Here is an 18,602-nt window from a genome sequence, read left to right as displayed (position 1 = left end):
AACTTCTTTCGCTTTTTTTGGCGGCGGTACAAAGCTGATATTTATCATGTTATCCGGGCAACCATGACCACAGTGTCATATTTTTCTAATTAACCGATAGAGTGCCACAGTGATGTAACTAGGAGAGGGGGAGAGTTCAAGGTTCTTGGCTTTGTTTCTGTCACCTATAAATACCAAGAAAGCAAATCTTATCCCTACTCTTTTTTTGTCACCTACTTATAATGCTACCATACGGTCGCCGTTGTTTCTCCCACGGGAAATAAGGTGTCTAGTATCAGCAGTTCATCATGGCGAAGAAATCTCGAAAAGACATCCTTTTTCACACTACGCAATAGGAGGCTGCTTCGAATGTCTACCTGTCTGTGGGAATGGAATTTTGTGACTATGCCTGGTTCTGGAAAGGAGATTGAACTGGAATTTTCATAGCTACTGTTGTCGAGAAGACGAAACTCTTGATACCTAACGCTAAACGAAATTTGAGAAGTCGATTTCGATTTACACCCTACTATTTCTGTCATGCGATAAACAACAATGTTGTTCTCGAACAGACCAATGATTTATTTCAGCGGTTCTCAACCTTTTTTTAACCGCCTACCCCTTGGCAACACTTTCCAAATCGATTGTAACCTCTGGCTTGGTTAGTTTTCGCAGAGAGGATGAGAGTAGTGGTAGATCACGTTATGTAGTCTAGTTCAGGTTTTAAATTAAACTATGGTTTGTTTATTTGCTACAGCCATGTTTTAAGAGCAAGATTGAAAAACAAATTAAGTAATATGAGCTGTTGCGGAACAGAGTGGTCTATGTGCCATCAAGCAAATTTTTCAGGAGAAGCAAATTTTGAAAAATCTCTGAATAAAATTTTGTTTAACGGAATTATTTCAAACGAAATGTTTTAATATAAAGGTTATGAAGTGTTTTAACAAGGGAATCATAAAATCAACAGTTTCTTTGCGAAACCGGTAATTTTATCTTATCAATGTACATAAACCACTCTGACCTCATATATTTATTCACTGGAATCCTCGAATCGTTTCGGAACAGAGTGGCCATTCTGTTTCGGCTCATATAACGAAAAATTGATTCGTCCGCCATTACTGATTTTTATTTCGCGTACCCCCTGAAGGCTGTCGCGTACCCCTAGGGGTACGCGTACCCCAGGCTGAGAACCGCTGGTTTATTCTAACAGCACGCGCGGCGTACGGTAAGCAGGATCGCTAAAGATAGCAAGAAAACACTTCATCTTTTACGTTGTTCTCTCCTATTCTCTATCTTTAATACTCTCCCGCACTCATATCTCTACTATAACCCAACCTGCCTCGAGAGTTTTAAATCAAATTTCCCATATTTTGACGTACACTACAAGCGATTTATTTTCTGTTTTGGTAAGCTTTTTTCTTTGGCCCAAACATGCCTCTACTCTTCTGATGGTATTTTAGCTAGCAGTGATGGGCTTCTTTGAAATTATTGTAATCATTTTGGACGCATAGTTTCGTCTTAATTCAATTCAAATTAAAATACCGAAAAATCGAGCATCACGAAAATTTTCCAATCTTAAATGCTTATAACTCAGTTCAACACCATCTAGTATATCCGGAACCAGAATGATACCCAGAGACCTGAAAATGATTTTATACGCTATTTTGAAATCCAAGGTGGTTACTAAAACAGCCGAAAATTTGAGAATAGAAATTGGAGTCTGATATGAGTACTTCCGAAGGTGAGATAAAGACCGTAAATCGACCTCAGATGTCATTTCGAATCTTTACAGAGCCATCACGTTATTTCTTGTGAATTATTTATTAGTGTTTGATGAAAGATATGGGCATAAACATATTGATATAAGACAGTCTATCGTAATTTTAGCGTCTGTTATTCAAAGAATTATTGAGAAGGAGAAGCTTGCATTTATCACTTGCGATGCAACAATGCAAGTACTGTAACAAATAGCTTTATCTAGTCTACGTCAACCTTGCAGTCGTGGCTTTCAACTGCTCGTTTGTTCTTTTAACGGTGGGGAGGTGCTTTTCAAACAATAATGTTGCTGCAATGCTCAAACTGGATAAAATTTAAGATTAACTATATCTTTTTAACCATTCCTGTGAATTTTGAAGCCCCTAGTAAAAGCAGAAGTGCCTCAAAAAGCAACAAAAATTGCTCGTCGGGTTCGTCGCTCATACGTTCTCTAACAGGAAAACTCATTTTATGTCTCTGAAAGTTATTTCTGCCTGGGGCTCAGAAATTCACGGGAATGGTTAAAAACCTGTAACCTTTTATTTTCCAGTTTGAACTCAAGGCCAAAATCTGTGTTCTTCAATGTTATATACACTGGTCGACAAAGGTAAAAAAAACCCTCAAACTGGAATCAAATGAAAGATAATAGCTTTTTAACCATTCCTGACGAATCTGGCGCCTCTAGCCGCCTCAGAGTTGCGTCAAAAAGCTGCAGAATAATGTTAATATATAAATCAATAATAATACTTAGATCCAGTCTTTTGACCTCTAATGAAGACCGCAATCAACGGCCGAAACGTCGGATTTATAGAAAATGGCCGTTTTGAGACTGCGAGGCCGAAATAAATGGCCATTCAAGAGCTTCCAAAATATTTCTAGCATGTTTTCGTCCTTTGGATGGTGAAAAAAATATATTTACTTTTGTTTTCAGTTCCGAGTGTTTTAATAAGCTTTGGCATTATATTTTCTATGTTTTCTGATTTTTCAAATATTCTTTCAAATATGTTAGGTCTGTTTGGAAATGCTTTCGCGGAATTTTCCAGTAATTTGGGCACCATTTAAATTATTCTACCTCATCTTGCTTCAGATCTATCAAGGAGTTTAAACATAATTCGAAAATTTTAAATCTATTCTGGCCTCTCCCGAGCTCCTCAGAAATTCTCCAGCCGATTAAGATCGAAGTTGAAAAAAAATCCTAAATGTTCGCATGGAGTAGTTGTTTTTGGCTAAATCTTGGTCATTACTTCTGAGATAAGCTACATCCAATTGACTTCAGCAAGGCTACATCATTAAAACCAACAAGGCATAAATAAAAAAGTTATCAAGGTGTTTCAGTGGCTTCATGCTTTCGTTATGGTTGATCCAGATTTTGCTCTGAGATCTGTGAATGGATTCTGATACAGTTAATAAGAATTTAAGAAAGTGCTCTACATTCGTATCAAATGTGTTCTGTATAATTAATTCATCGACATGCAGTCGTTAAACACTTTTTAAATTTTTATACCGGTTCATTTACCGAGTAGTTTAAAAATATATATTTACCACGGCATCATAAAACCGTTCAATAAATCAACAATAAATCAGTATGGCGTACTACAAATACCATTATCATACTATTTGTTTTTGGGCAAGACAAAAATATACTCACTTAGTGATGCAATTTGAGCTTTAAAATGAATAATTAAATGCTTCTCATCAAATTGAAACCAAGATGAATTCTTTATGAGACAAGGTGAGAAAAGACAAAATGAATGGAATATTTAACCGAAAATTCATACAATTAAACACCAAGGCGGAACTACTGTAAGGCAAGTTGTCACTCGCTCACCAATTTGTACGACATTGTTTTTTTAATAACAGAGACACTAATTATTCTGTCGGTTTACTTTCTGTCAACAACTTAAGCACCGAAAATAATTTTGATTGTCATGGTAATGAACATCTAATTCGGCTAAATGGAGTCTTTCAAATTGAGTTTAGCTCAACTTGTTAAATTAGATTTTTCAGGAAAAATTCCATTATGACTGGGTGGAATTTAGCAATTATTTTTCTATTCCGTGTCTAGAGAAAGTAGCTCGGAAGCTCGGTCTTCAATCAATTCTGGCTGTAACCTTTTGGTTCTTGAATCTCTCTTATTTCACTCACCCTCGCTCGGGTAAGAGTGAAATTTAATTGGACAAAAAGGCATCATTTGTTTTATTGGTAGCATATCAAATTACGCTTACAACGATGTTATCCCTTTAAAATACAATTATTTTCTGTGGGATTTCAATTTTCCCGTAAAATGAACGGTTCATCAGGCGGTGCCTGATATACCTGAAACGTGACACCGGCACCTATTTCGTAAAATTAGGCAAATAAAAAGATAAAAATATTCTCTGCCGGAAATCATCAGCTCTCTGTTAAAGTTAACGGTGAAAAAACAGAGACCGGAAAGGTTAACCACGAGGACACCTTGAGAATATGAAAACAAGCTGGAAGGCCAGGGAAAAGCTATCGCCAAAATGGTACACAAAAAGACATTAGAAGGGTCATTCAATTTTATGCACGCTCTCGTTGCCGTAGTTAAAATTACTGCGCAGGGCAGACATAACAGTATCATTACGTCTGGCAGATACATGTGAACAAAAAAAAAATGGGTAAAACACATTTGTGCTTGTAGGTAATTAAGATGAAGATAGAAAAACGCGATTGAAGATGATAATTACAAACTCACTGGCCTGCCGTTGATGGTGGAAATAATGGTCTATCGGTAATGGTAATAGGTTTCCATCAGATGACTTTAAATTGAAGGATTTAATTTCCCGTTCGATTGACAGATAATAATTAATTATTATCGATGTGGTGCTGGAAAGTACACATGTCGTTGACCTGTCCAAATAAACCAATCGGATCAATGTTTTATTGCGGCTAGTTTTGTAAATATACTGAGCTAACAAAATCTAATATTTGCAGTTCGATGTTTCCCGGATGATACTCGAATATTGGTTTTCTCTCGTTCGGAAGTGAAGCTTTCCGGTGATTTCTGCACCACCACCCACAAAATTTTAATCAATGAAAATTATCGATACGGCACACAATAATTCGAGTACGAAATGAATCCAGAACGGTAGCATTTGGTTCAACGCAAGTGGCGTAAAATCCAACCCAATAAGCCCAATTGGTGAATTCGGGTTCGGTAATAAAACGACTAATTCTGTTGGCTTATACGTGTTCGGATGCTTATTAAGTTTCGATTTTCACTATACATTAGGCAATGCATTGTTTTTGATAAAACATCAGCTAATTCTAATGATGCAATTATGATTGAAGATCCTGAAAAGTGATATAAACTGTTTCACATCTTTCACACAAAACCCTTAACAGACAGGTTCATGACTACACTATTGTTTAATAGTTTCAATTCAACATGCAGATTTTCCCATTCACCCTGAACTCATGTGATACTGTTTGAAACGCAGTTTAAAAATTCTCCACATGTATGTCATTCTATCTTACCAAGTTACCATGTATGATGATGGGAGAGTTCACGGTTCATGACGAAAAGAGCTTACCACGGTCGTACGGTAACGGAGCTATGGGGATTTTTGCACCGTGGGAGTGCTTTATCGTCGCATGCATTCAATCGCGCTTTCATTCAGTTTTTGCACTCACTCACTACTAACTAGTGCAACGTTCATTACCTAACCCGAAGGTCGCCTTCACGCCCCCGAGATTCCGCACTCGAAACAGGCCGGACTTTTTGAAGGCACAGTTTAGTATGAATCCAAAGTCGGAATCTAGCACACAGGTACTCTCCAACTGCCGAATTGTGCCTAGAGGGGGGGAAAAAAGAGAAAGAAAGAAAAAAAAGGAACTTGTTTAATTATCACGGTGGCAGCTGGTAATTACTTGATCGATTTTCTTACTCGATTGTTAGGCCTCTCCTTTTTTTCAGAAACCGGACCCGGCAGTGTTAGAGGGTTGATAGGTGATTGATAATGGTGCGATTGGTGCAAGACCCTGAACAAACGATACTTTTTCCCGCAAGCAGTGTTACTGGAGGTGCTGAGTATGTGGCATTTTTCTTTCTCGTATAATGGGGTTTCTCGTTTAAGCATTGAAATCTCTACAGATTACAATATTCCGCGAGCCAATTACACAGTGCAACAAAAATTGACTTTTTTTCTGCCTTGGTTTCTATATATAATTTTTTTGTGTATTCACTTCTTAAGCAGATCGCTATCAAGGCCTTACAAAGAGTGTCAGCATTTATTTTATTTTTGTACTCGCTTTGATCTCTTATTTGTTTGATTTGATACCTTATTTTTGATTCAAGTTTCTTGTTATCATAAATAAAAAGAAGCTAAATAAACAAATAGAAATATCGTCCATTTCTGATAGTCCCATTTTTCATATTTTGACTTATCAGAAATGTTGCAAGGGAACGTCCATAAAATATGCAACGCTTGAGGTAAAGAAAAGGGGCTGTCTGATAAAGCGTTGCAACTCACACGGAAAATCTCAAAGATGTGTGCAAAGAAGAGATCGAAAATAGTTATTTTTGCAATACGTAAACATTAGACGTTTTTTAATAGATTCGAAAAATGAGTGAAAAAAGGAAACAAGAAAGAAATAAAGCACAATAAAAAATAAAACACACGAACAAACAGAATATAACGAATTAAAAAAATGAATTGAAAAGAATAAAAGACATAAAAAAAACAAGAAGAATTTAAAATTAATGTAAATATTTTGAGAAATATATAAAATAATTGAAATAAAATATAAAAATAATTGAAAAAAATAAATAATTGAAAAGAATAAGATAATAAATTAATAAATAAAATAAACTATGATATTTTTGTTATTTGTGACATGTCTGGCATTGTTGACGTGTTGGACATTTTTTTTTGGACTTTTTGACTTTTGACATTTTCTAATTTATTTACATTTCTATATTTTATTACTTTTTATACATTTTTGACAACTTTGACATTTTAACATTTTTGATAATTTCTGACGTTTTAACATTTTTGACATTTCTCACGTCAAACTTTTGACATTTTTGACATATTTTACATATTTTACATTTTCAATTTTCTTTTACATTTTTCACATCTCTCACATTTTTGTAATTTTTAACAATTATGACATTTTTGGCATTTTTGATAATTTCGATATCTTTAAAATTTTTGATATTCTGGACATTTCTGACATTTTTGACATAGTTTACATAGTGGACATTTCTTACATTTTCCACATTTTTCCCAGTTTTTTGACATTTTTGACATCTAAGACATTTTTGGCATTTTTTACATTTATGAAATATCTGGTTTTTTTTTATAGTTTTTATATTCTTGAAATTTTTAATATTTTTGACACTTTTGACATTTTTGACACTTTTGACATTTTTGACACTTTTGAAACTTTTGACATTTTTGATATCTGTGACATTTTTGGCATTTATTGACATTTTTGAAAATTTTGTTTTTTTTTATAGTTTTGACATTTTTGAAAATTTCTGATATTTTCGACAGTTATGACACTTTTGACATTTTAGACATTTTTGACATAGTTTACATAGTTGGCATTTTTGACATTTTTTACATTTTTCACATTTTTGACAATTTTCACATTTTTGACATTTTTGACATAGTTTACATAGTTGATATTTTTGACATTTTTGATATTTTTGACATTTTTGACATTTGTGACATTTTTAACATTTTTGACATTTGACTTGACATTTTTTTACATTTTTGACGATTTTGACATTTTTGACATTTTCAACATTTTTGAGAATATCTATTGACATTTCTGACATTTTTGATATTTTTGACATTTGTGAACAAGCCAGGGAATTATTGCCTCCCGTGAAAATAAATCACTATCTTAACTGTAAATCGTTAGATTGAACTTGGAAAGTAAGCTCGAGGAAGATATTACTGGTTTGCATGCATAGATCTCGAACGTTCTGATAATAGACCAGAAACAGTACTGAATTTATTCAAATCATAGTTGTTATCTAAGGCAAATCTACCATTTTTATTATTATTATTATTTTTATTTTTGTAAAATTTGGACCACTGCGACCATTATTTTGATCTATTTTTTTTAATTACTTAATAAATAATTAACCATTTTTATTAATTTAGGCACCAAAATTAACGAGCTCCAAATTTCGTCAAAAGGCCACAAAATAATTTCTCGCTCCATGTTTACTTACAGAAAAACTCCATTTGAGTCTTTGAAAATTTCACGCACATCCAACTGTCAATAACGGGTAAAAAGATGTTATCTTCTATTTATTTTCAGTTTACACTCTAGGTCAAACCTGTGTTGACAAATGATTGACAAAGCCAAAAAAAATCCTCTTAACCCCAATTTGTAATAAAAAAAGAAAGATTATAGCTTTTCAACCGTTCCCGTGAATTTTCGTTCTCCTATCCAAGAGGAAGTAAATAAAACATTCAGAGGCTTATTTTAATTTTAAGCAAACGTGGAAGCAACGAACCCGGCGAGCAATTACTTTGCTACCTTTTGACACACCAAAATTACCACAAATGTTAAAAAGCTATAACCTTTCATAGGGTAACCGCTCCTATATTCATCTCAGTACCTATATTCATCTCATCACGCCTTTTTGATCAATTTATCGTCAAACTTAACCATATTTTCAACGTAAAACTCTCAGCCACTTGAGAAAATCGAGAAGCAAATAGATTTACTTTCAAAAATTTGTAGAAATTTGACGGTATTTGGACAAATGAGAAAAATAAGATGAATATAGGAGCACCAAGCTGTTGAGATGAATAATGGAGCGATTACCCTACTTTTCCATTTTGAACTTGTTTTTCGCTATTGTCGCCCTGTGTTGTTTATCATTGATCTGTTGCTCAAAACCATTCGACTTTTATAAAATAAACATACTTCAATAAATTTCTGCACGAGTTTCATCAAAAAAAGAGAATAATTGATTGATGCAAGTAAAGCAATTTTTTGCACTCAGTCTCATTGCATAAACAACAACGGAATTACGATTGCAAACGAAAAACCCTAACTTCGTACAATTCAAGCAAATTGCCCTGCTGATGATCATCATACATAACCAAATCTCCACTGTTCTTCGAAATTGATCACCCGTAGTGCGTCGATTGGTCCACATACTCGGCACCTGCCAATCTGTGCTCTGATAACTGTTTTATTGTGCACCAATGGAAAGTGCGCTTGTTAGCCACCACAAAATGTAATAAACCATACCAAGTGTAAATCCAATTGGTGCCACCAGCTCTGCATTTAACACCAGACAAAACCCACTGCCACCGTGATGTAAACAACAATTATGTTTGGTGAGAAGTGTACTCGAGAGAGACCACAGAATTGTGTGATCCAGTAACAATCACTCCAATGACAAGCACACCCAAACTCAAGCGTGATCGCGAAATATGCACTCCCTACCCTTATTGAAATGACAAATCTGTTCCGTTGTCCGTCTCCTAAAAGCAGCTTTTTTCCCGTTTACCGGTTGACCGTGGCAATGTGGAAGGATGAATAAAACAATCTATTGTGTCAAAAGAAGCAAACAACAAATCACTCGCAAAACCACTGTATAATTAGTCGCAAGCATCAACAACTATTGAATAGCAAAAAAAAAGATACGGAAAAGAAGAGTAAAGCATAGAGCTAAGCGTATAAAAGTAAGCACAGCGTAGAATAGAGTCAAAAGAAGAAAAGAACGACAGCAAACAAAAAACTCCCACCCAATTTTCTTCACGGGTGGCGACGACGTGCAGTTCAACCTGTACGTTGTTACACTTATTTAGATCCTACATATGTATGAACAACCATTCACTCGTTCAATCATCGCGCTTTTTCTTGTTTTTTGTTGCTTTCCCAACCCACCCCAGGTAGACAGACAGCCAGCGGCTCTCTAGCCGCAAATAAAGAAGCACAGCAGTCAGCAATAACAACAACCAATTGGTGGCAAACGGTTTCTTTATTTTTTTTTTTTTTGTTTCTCACTCTCTCTACCCGGGTGTCTTCTTGTAATTGCAAACGCTCAATCAACTCATTTTGCTAATAATGTTTTCTCGCTTCGATGGTGCTAGAGGGTTGGAAGGGGGAAGTCTCGGCTCTGGTATGTAGACTCGACTAATTTGGCGCGAGCGAAAAACATCGCGATGACCCATTTCCGAGCGACGCTCGTGCCTCAGCTCAGTGGGTGGATGGGTGGTCCAGTGAAATAACTGCTGTTAAAATTTTCACCGAAGGATTTAGGTGAACTAATTTATAAGAAAACCGCTACTGTTCGTACAATTCGAAAAAATCTTCAAATTGACTTTGAGTGCAGTAAATACTCATCCTCTCAAGGTTTTATATGTTCGTAAAATTTGATAGTATCATCTGACTAACAGCTTTTTTTTCTCGTGGGCATTTTGAAAACTTTAAATTCATTTTTATTGCCGTGAACATGGCACCTCTGTTCAGTTGCCACTTGTGTTTACGACTTTGTAATTTGGGAAGGTACCCCAATGTGACACAGAGCACTGATTGTTATTCACCTCAAGCTCCACCTGTCTTTGCTTTGCTTTCCCTAAGTGGGTTTTAAAAGCTATTTCTGAAACACGTTTCTTCTTGCATACACGTCAGCTGGGAAGGTACAAAAATCAGTCAAAAACGTGATTTTTCATCGAACACGTTTTCGTTCACTGGCTAGTTTTTGCCTCTCTTCTGTCGATTACATGACAGTAAAATAAAAATCTCTAATATTTTCGAGTTTGTAGCAAATCTACGAAATGTGAAACATGTATCAAATAATACATTAGTCAAGACGCTTGCATTTTTTTCGTCCAATAAATTCTTCGCTAATAGCATAATCAAAAAAAAATGTTTATTACTTATACATACAGCAATTCCATACACAAAAGTTCTATCCTCAATTGTTCGTTCTTTATCGAAACATTATGAACCCGTACTTTTTTGTTTTGGCCACTAGGGTGACACTACCTGTCATAGGGCTGCGCAAAAATCACATTGTAAGAAACTTTTTGATTTTTCAAAAATTTGTAACTTTCAGCCGTTCAATCGGTTTTTGATCTTTTGACATCAAATTGAGCATGAGCATGAGCATGATTAACCGCCCGCGGTTGCTACTCCGTTATTGCCAGATCAGCAGTAATTACACAGAGAACCAATAGATGATGCTTGGGACCAACATGCATCCTCAATGTGTAAAAACTAGTGACCTTAATCTGTTTATTAGACAATACCAGCGCCGGCCGCATCCGAATGCAGGTCAAAGAAGGAGTTTGTATAGGAAAATGTTGACGTGATACTCACTTTATGGAAGCCGAGAACACCTCTGCACTTCCACGAGAAATCACTGGGATGTTGGAGAAAGGGCAAGGTATACATCAGGGTTCGTTTTGGTAAACGATGCGCTGATTTCGAGCGTCGGGTTCTTTAGAACAACTGTCGCGCCATTACATCCGCCACGATTTTCCTAATGCAATTCGAATCAATAAATCGTACGCATGGATACTGGATCTTTGACCGAATTGAGACAACTTCAAATAATTGGATATCTCCTCGTAAGGTGATCCTCTTTATACCGAAAGCTATTGCGCGTTGGTGATCTATCTGAAGATAATACGGCTTCATGAAAGGTATAATCGCGCAGTCTCTAGGGGTTCGGTCAACCGGATATTTTCTATCTAACAGATCGACTAACGACGTCTCGCGTATTCACTTCGTCTGCTCTAAAAAGAAAACGATCCCGCGAAAAACACACCTGAAAAACGGAATATAAAAATGTTGTGCGCTTATTACGGAAACAAACCATGAGTATCTTTCTTGCCAAACACCGCGATTCTCTACGTATGACGCGCGCGGAGTAGCCTTTGCTACTTGTGGCAACCAGTTATTTGTCAATCCCGAGTACACGTCGGCTGACGTGATTTTTTGGAAGGTATATATCGGGGCTTATTACGAATGTCACCTCACGGTGAGAACGAAGTGAACAAATCTCACGGTAAAAAATGACGCGTGCATCAAATAGGAATCACTGTCACCGTGCCTATTACGGTTGTCATCTCACCGTGAAGTGACTCCCGTAATAAGCCCCATCGCGTTTTCGTTAGTCACGATATTTATCGACCGAACGAAATTTTATGCTCAACATGAAACTGGTAGCATTAGAATATAATTCATAAACTTATCGCGGCCTGACCGAACGGTTACAAACATTTGGCCCAGTTTTATACCCTTGTTTGATGATTTTTCTAGCTTTTGAACAAATATTGAAACACATAGACAATTTTTATTAATTATGTGAAAATCTTGTTGGTTCAGTAACTAAATTTTGATTGCGATTGCTTTGGCATTTTATCAATCAACTTAGAATTCAGTCTTGTTCGATATGCATATTGCATTTTTTTAAATTTTTGAGCTATGAGTGCATGAAACTTTGCCAGTTTTTATACTCAGTAGGTATCTTAACTTAAATACAAAACAAAAGATTATCGGGGCGAAGCACCGTGTCCTCTTGCGTATGCGTCGGTGAGAGGGAATAAAGCGGTCCTACATAATGCTCCGGTGTAAACGTGTCTTCGGCCTTGGTGAGCTTTGCTCATCTAAGGATTATCGGTGTATTGTGATTTCCGGGATGTACCAAATCATTATTTCGGAGACTGTACGCCCGTCGGTTCTTTTTTAGCACGTTACGATTCAGAATAGGTTTCGTTCGTTCGATAAATATTGTAATTATTCACGACAAAGACAAACCCTGCATGGATGCCAAATCTATTCCTGTTTTGCCGGTTCCCTTATTTTCCTTTTTTTTTTTAATAAAGCGGGTGTTTTGGCTTTTTCGTCATACCAGTGGTCGGCACGCTCTTATTTGTTTTCGGAGAAGGCAGTTCAGTTTCGTGTGCGGTATTTTGACTGCGCTCAGTGTGACTATCTCAATACAGCGCTCTATCGGTTATTTGAGCTGAGACCAGTAGTTTGCGTAGTTTGCGTTCGGCGTGCGGTTGTTGCGTTTTACGAAATCCATTCGTTTTTAGGTAAATTTGAATTAAGTTCACGGCATTAAACGCAAAGTTTGGTGTGATACAGACTGTTAACGATTAATAGGTTGCCGAAGATAACTAGATCGTGGCGCGGTTCTATTTATATCGTCTCCTGAAGGCCGGCTGCCCAGAGACCGAGAAGTAACCATATCGTGCGCGAATTTGTGTAGAGAAGATCGCACCATCAACCTCGATGGATCCAGATCAATTTCTTTCCACTAACACTAATTCCTTCCCTTGATACTTGTGGATGATGCAGAGGATTCCTCGGTCTCTAGTAGCAACAAGTATTAAACTAACACTCCCGATATCCCTTCCTCTATTGATCTGCATTGGGCGTGGCCAGCTTTGTTATTGACCAGTGAAAAGAAAGATCACCAGAATTTGTACACTGAGAATGGCTTGCTACTCCTAGGCACCATTTTGACGGTTCTTTGTGCAATTTCAGCTGATTCTGGTCAATCGCGGGCAACACACGGGCGATCAAATATGCTATGCTATGCTGCTATGCGAACGAAATTTTATGCTAAATGGTCACTGTGAGACATGAACAAGTATCTGGGTAGGTATACCCCGCGAAATCACTTCATTTCGAATATTCGCCGCATTCGTTCATATGAGCAAAACTCTCCTGAGCCGGAAACCCGGCTTACACCGAAGCATTACGCACGACCGCTAATTTCCCTTCTACCGACGCAGACGCTCGGGGATACGACATTTCGATGCGAGTTACCTATTAAATAGAAAAATTGGTAAAGTTTCATGCATACAAAGCCTTAATTATTTAAAAACGCAGATATCCAAATCGTCCAGTATATAGTATTGAGTTTATTAACAAAATGCCGAACTAGTCATAGTTGGAACATAGTATATAAACCATCTGCCCAAAAGCTAGAAAAATCGAAAAAGTGAAACATACACACTTAGTTATACAGTTGAGCTTTCATGTAATCACGATTTACAAAACTTGGAAATAGTCAATCAAAAATCAATAATTGTTCAAAAGCTAGGAAAATCTGGAAATGAAGCTTGACGAAATACCCACAAAATTATGTGAAAGTTTAAGTTATTTAAATCTTGAAAATATCAGAAAAGATTCCATAAAACTAGCTTATATTTAATATTTCAAGGAAGATATAAAACAAATCTACTAAAGTTTCGAAAAAGAATCACTCAACCACTGAGCGAAATTATAAAATAAATGTTTTTGTAAATATAAACACAATGCACTTATCTTATACATCGAGTCAGCATTCAGCGCACAAAGCATTCCGTTACTTTTTTTCACCACACGCACACAAACAATCACACCGTTTCCTTGGTGATTGTGAGCACTTTCGAAGAAGCGCTCCGCCACCGGATGAAATGGCTGCTTCCAGAAATCATCATATAATTTTACTGGATCATGTCTGGCACAATGTACATTAACCTTCACACATTTATGATTGCAAGTTCCAGGTCACGTCTTTCCTCACTTGGCTCCAGTTTGCAGCTTTTATTTCAAACTGCATAACAATATTCATAAAACTACACTTTTTCTCTGCAGATGGACAGTCCGAAAACAGTGATAAACGAAAAAGATCCACGCATAACAGCGAATAAAACGGGGATTTTAATTTTTTCAAGTTCTTAGGCACTTTAGCACGAGAAACTGCAAAAAAATTGCGAATTGACACAAAAAAATCACAAGCGAAATCTTTTTACATTCACTCGCGGTCGCAGCTTGCTACGATTTGCCTTTTTTTGATCTTTTGACATCAAATTGAAGGTAAACTCTAAGCCTTTCGAAGAAAAGTTTTAAATTGTACTTTTGAAGAAAAAAATCACAGGAGGGTTGTGTGCAAAGCCACGACCGCAAGGATGAAGTAGAATACTTTTACAAGAAAGAAAACCCGTCTGCTTGCGTGTCAGTCATTTTTTAATTTGTTGTTCAATTCAATATCGGATAAGATACCGATCACATCTTAGCGTTATCACTGACAGTGCGAATAAAGTATTCTATGTGATAAAATAAATAGTGAAAAGCTGATTTAACACTCAAAACTAGACGGCTCATGTGTTGTCAAAATGAGTTAACTTTCCATTGAATGCATTTACTAGTGCCCGCTATCGAACAGAGACTGCATTTCACTAAAGTGCCTCACTGCATCAGCTGCTATCAATGCTAAACCCGCTGCAACTGCTACGCTATCCGTAGCCATGCTAATGTTTTGGCCGCTATACGCTGCTATTGGGGTATCCGCTGTCCCTGCATCAGCTGGCCCAGCTGCTATCGATGCTGAGATCCACTGCAACTAGTGCACTATCCATTGCCATGCCACAGCTGTGGCCGCTATCCGCCTGGTATCCACTGCACTGCTTCTGCTGCTGCTAAGGGAAGACTGCTGTTGTCGCTGTCAAAAACTATTATGAGCGGCTTCGACAGAAACAGGCTCTTATATAGGGATGAAAAACCTATCGATAGTAGTAGGAAATCATCGATAATTATGGATAGCCATTTCAGTCGATAATTCTCATCCTTACTCTTATACAGACAAATAGCAAATTTAAAATGACCGCTATCCGCCTGGTATCCACTGCACTGCTACTGCTGCTGCTAAGGGAAGACTGCTGTTGTCGCTGTCTAGAACTATTATGAGCGGCTTCGACTGCAACAGGCTCTTATATAGGGATGAAAAACCTATCGATAGTAGTAGGAAATCATCGATAACTATGGATAGCCATTTCAGTCAATAATTCCCTTCCTTACTCTTATACAGACAAATAGCAAATTTAAAATGGCAAGGTCTATGATTCTGTCGACCGTGCTTGGGAAGCAATCATATTAACGACTTATCAGATCAGTCAAATTTCGCGCTTCAACAAGGATTGACCATTCTTAATAATATAGTTGCTTGTAATGAGTTGGACTTGATAACTTTTGAATTTTGATTATGCGAAAAATTAATTTTTATGCTGATAATGAAATCTTTTCGGATATTGTGCTCATGACAGAAGGGAAAGATAATTCAGTACGTTCTGAGACACGTAGATGAAGCCAAATATATATCTGTTCCAAATTTCTTGAAAAAGAAAATTGATTTAAGAGAAAATATTAACTTTTCAATTAGGTTTTTATTTCATCCTGAAAAGAACAATTTGTTGTTTAATTCAATGATTGATTTATTGTGCCGTGTCAAATAAATGTTGTGTGAACAAAAAAAAGATGCTGATCACATCTTTGCGTTATCACTGGCAGTGCAAATAACGTATTTCTTGGGGGAAAATAAACACTGAAAAGCTTTCCAGAACGTTCTTTCCGCTGGATGCATTTGCTAGTGTGCCTGCTATCGCTCAGAGACAGCATTTCACTAAAATGCCACACTGCATCAGCTGGCCCTGCTTATATTGATGCTGAGACCAACGTCAACCGCTGCACTATCCCCGTTGTCACAGTAGTGGACGCTTCCTTTGCCATAGGTATCCGCTGCCCTGCATCACCTGGTCCTGCTATCGATGCTGAGACGCGCTCCGCTATCCGTTGTCATACCACAGCTGTGGCCGTTATCCGCTGCACTGCTACTGCTGCTGTATCTACTGCTGCAGCTGAGGGAGGACTGCTTCTGTTGCAGTCTAGAATTATAATGAACGGCTTCGAGTGAAACGGGCTCTTATATAGGCCAAATTGCACAAGGTCTATGATTCTGTCGACCGTGCTTGGGAAGCAATCATATAACGACCAATCAGAGGCCGAATTTTTCGTTTTGACAAGGCTTGACTATTTTCAATAGTACAATAGTTTGAATAATAAAATTACAATTATCTGCATTTGGGAAGAATCTTAGAAGATTTTCCAATCTATTGCTGCAAGAACGAAGCAAATCCATCAAATACTAACCGATTTATTAGCATTTGAAATTGGACATATTTTTCACTTTTTTCGGTTTTAGATTTTCATTTTACATCCCTATGTAGCCGAACTTCCTGAGAGAAGTATTCTACTTCAAAAACAAATGGTCTGTTGTCCAGATAAAATAACAAATATTAAAAAGTAGGTCAGTTAGTAAGATCACGCGGCCCGCTCAGCGACGCATGGGAGACCCAGGTGAGGTCAGGTCACTAGAGTTTCCGCTTACATAGCATAAGAATAAGCGAGATAGAAGATCAGTGAAGATCAGTGAATCGTACTTAATAAAATTAATCCCCTTTTAGAAATAATTCTGCACAGTTGTGTGACCGTGCGCACAGGATTTGTAACAGTTTCATTTTCGGTAATACAAGTCCGATATGGGATTGCCCTGCAACTGCATTACAGTGGCTTTTCTCAGTGGAGACGCATGGTGATTATGGTAGACAGTAGATTAAAAATATTCTAGCTCCAAAATTTAAAAAAAAAAGTCCTCCGTAAAAGAATAATTCTTTTTGTTATATTTCCTGAGGAATCCTAAAAAAATCAAACGATAGTCTATTGGGTTTCAAATCCTTCAAAGCGACAAAAATGGTTTGTATCATAATTTTCGCAAGGTTATTGTTATGTAAAGCACAGTTTGTAGTTACTTCTTGAGTGATCTTTCAATTATCTTTAATTTGGTGCCAATAGATTGTGAATCGGTTAGACGGCTCAAAAGTTAGAATGTTTTGAAAATCATATATTAAAAAAAAAGATTTTTTAGGCAACTCTACGACAGTCACCCTTAGGAGCCAAAAAAATACGGTTCTAAAATGTTTCAATAGAGACTAACTCCAGGAATTTTCAGTATCATAGGAGCAAAAAAAGCGTGTATTTGCTGTGTATAGCTTCTATATAATGAGCATTACAGGGTGACTGGTTCCTTATTGATAGTATCTCAGTGGCTGATAAGATACTACAAGGTATACAGCCCTAGGGTTGTATGAAATGGTGACGTGGGACTAAATACTGTAATTAGGGGATTTTTTGTTACAAAATATACAGAGTCTGCAGACAGAATCAATGTGTTTGCTCAGCGGCTGTAGGTATTTTTATTTTCAGCCTCCTCTGGAAATCAATTTTTGAAATATATTCAACAAAACTCGAAAAATATCGTTTATATTTGGCGATATTATGCCTGTAGTATTTTTTGTGTGTGCAAACAACATGTATTTGCCAAGGCACAAGCATAGCGTGCTTGTTGAAGAAGCACCAAGAATTTCTCGTAATTTGACGCACGCAGTCAAAATTAACTTTATATCCAAATATATATATATATATATATATATATATATATATATATATATATATATATATATATATATATATATATATATATATATATATATATATATATATATATATATATATATATATATATATATATATATATATATATATATATATATATATATATATATATATATATATATATATACTTTTCTTTTTTCGACTCTAAGCAAAGTCATGCTATTTTTTAATTTCAATTTAAGGAGTAAATGTAGTAATGAAGATAGAAAATTAAACTAACTGAAAACATGATTGTAGAAACTACGAAAAATATAGTTCAGCAGGTGGGACTCGAACCCACAACTTCCAATCTCCGGTCAGATGTGCTCCCGTTACACCACCGCAGAACGTTAAAGACGTAGTTCTAGAATCGAGTTTTGTATCGCTTATCCAATTCTCGCACTTCGTACATTTACTCAGTAGAGACTATTATTTATAGCTAGCTATTGTTTCAACACCCTCAGTGGAAGTTGGAATGACTTCTCAGTGTGAGAGATAGAAACGTGCCAGTAAGTTGCCATCTCTACCAGCAGCAACATCGACTTGCGTCACAAACATTTTTACTTTTCTTTTTTCGACTCTAAGCAAAGTCATGCTATTTT

At 36.5% G+C, this 18,602-nt stretch overlaps 1 protein-coding gene across 5 annotated transcripts in view; it reads right to left on the bottom strand.

Annotated features, from left to right (window-relative positions):
* Positions 1 to 18,602, bottom strand: part of LOC129732516 (uncharacterized) — a 188,306-nt gene that overhangs the window by 65,042 nt on the left and 104,662 nt on the right. For 4 of the 5 annotated variants that reach the window (XM_055693462.1, XM_055693465.1, XM_055693463.1 and 1 more), the window contains one exon: positions 5,415 to 5,546. The exons of the other annotated variant lie outside the window; for it this stretch is intronic. In XM_055693462.1, the coding sequence (XP_055549437.1) occupies positions 5,415 to 5,546 (132 nt within the window). The remainder of the gene's footprint in view (positions 1 to 5,414; positions 5,547 to 18,602) is intronic. 5 annotated transcript variants of the gene reach the window in all.

Source organism: Wyeomyia smithii, chromosome 3 (assembly GCF_029784165.1).
Source record: "Wyeomyia smithii strain HCP4-BCI-WySm-NY-G18 chromosome 3, ASM2978416v1, whole genome shotgun sequence".
Classification (NCBI taxonomy): Eukaryota; Metazoa; Arthropoda; class Insecta; order Diptera; family Culicidae; genus Wyeomyia; species Wyeomyia smithii.
This window is presented reverse-complemented; position numbering and strand designations above follow the sequence as displayed.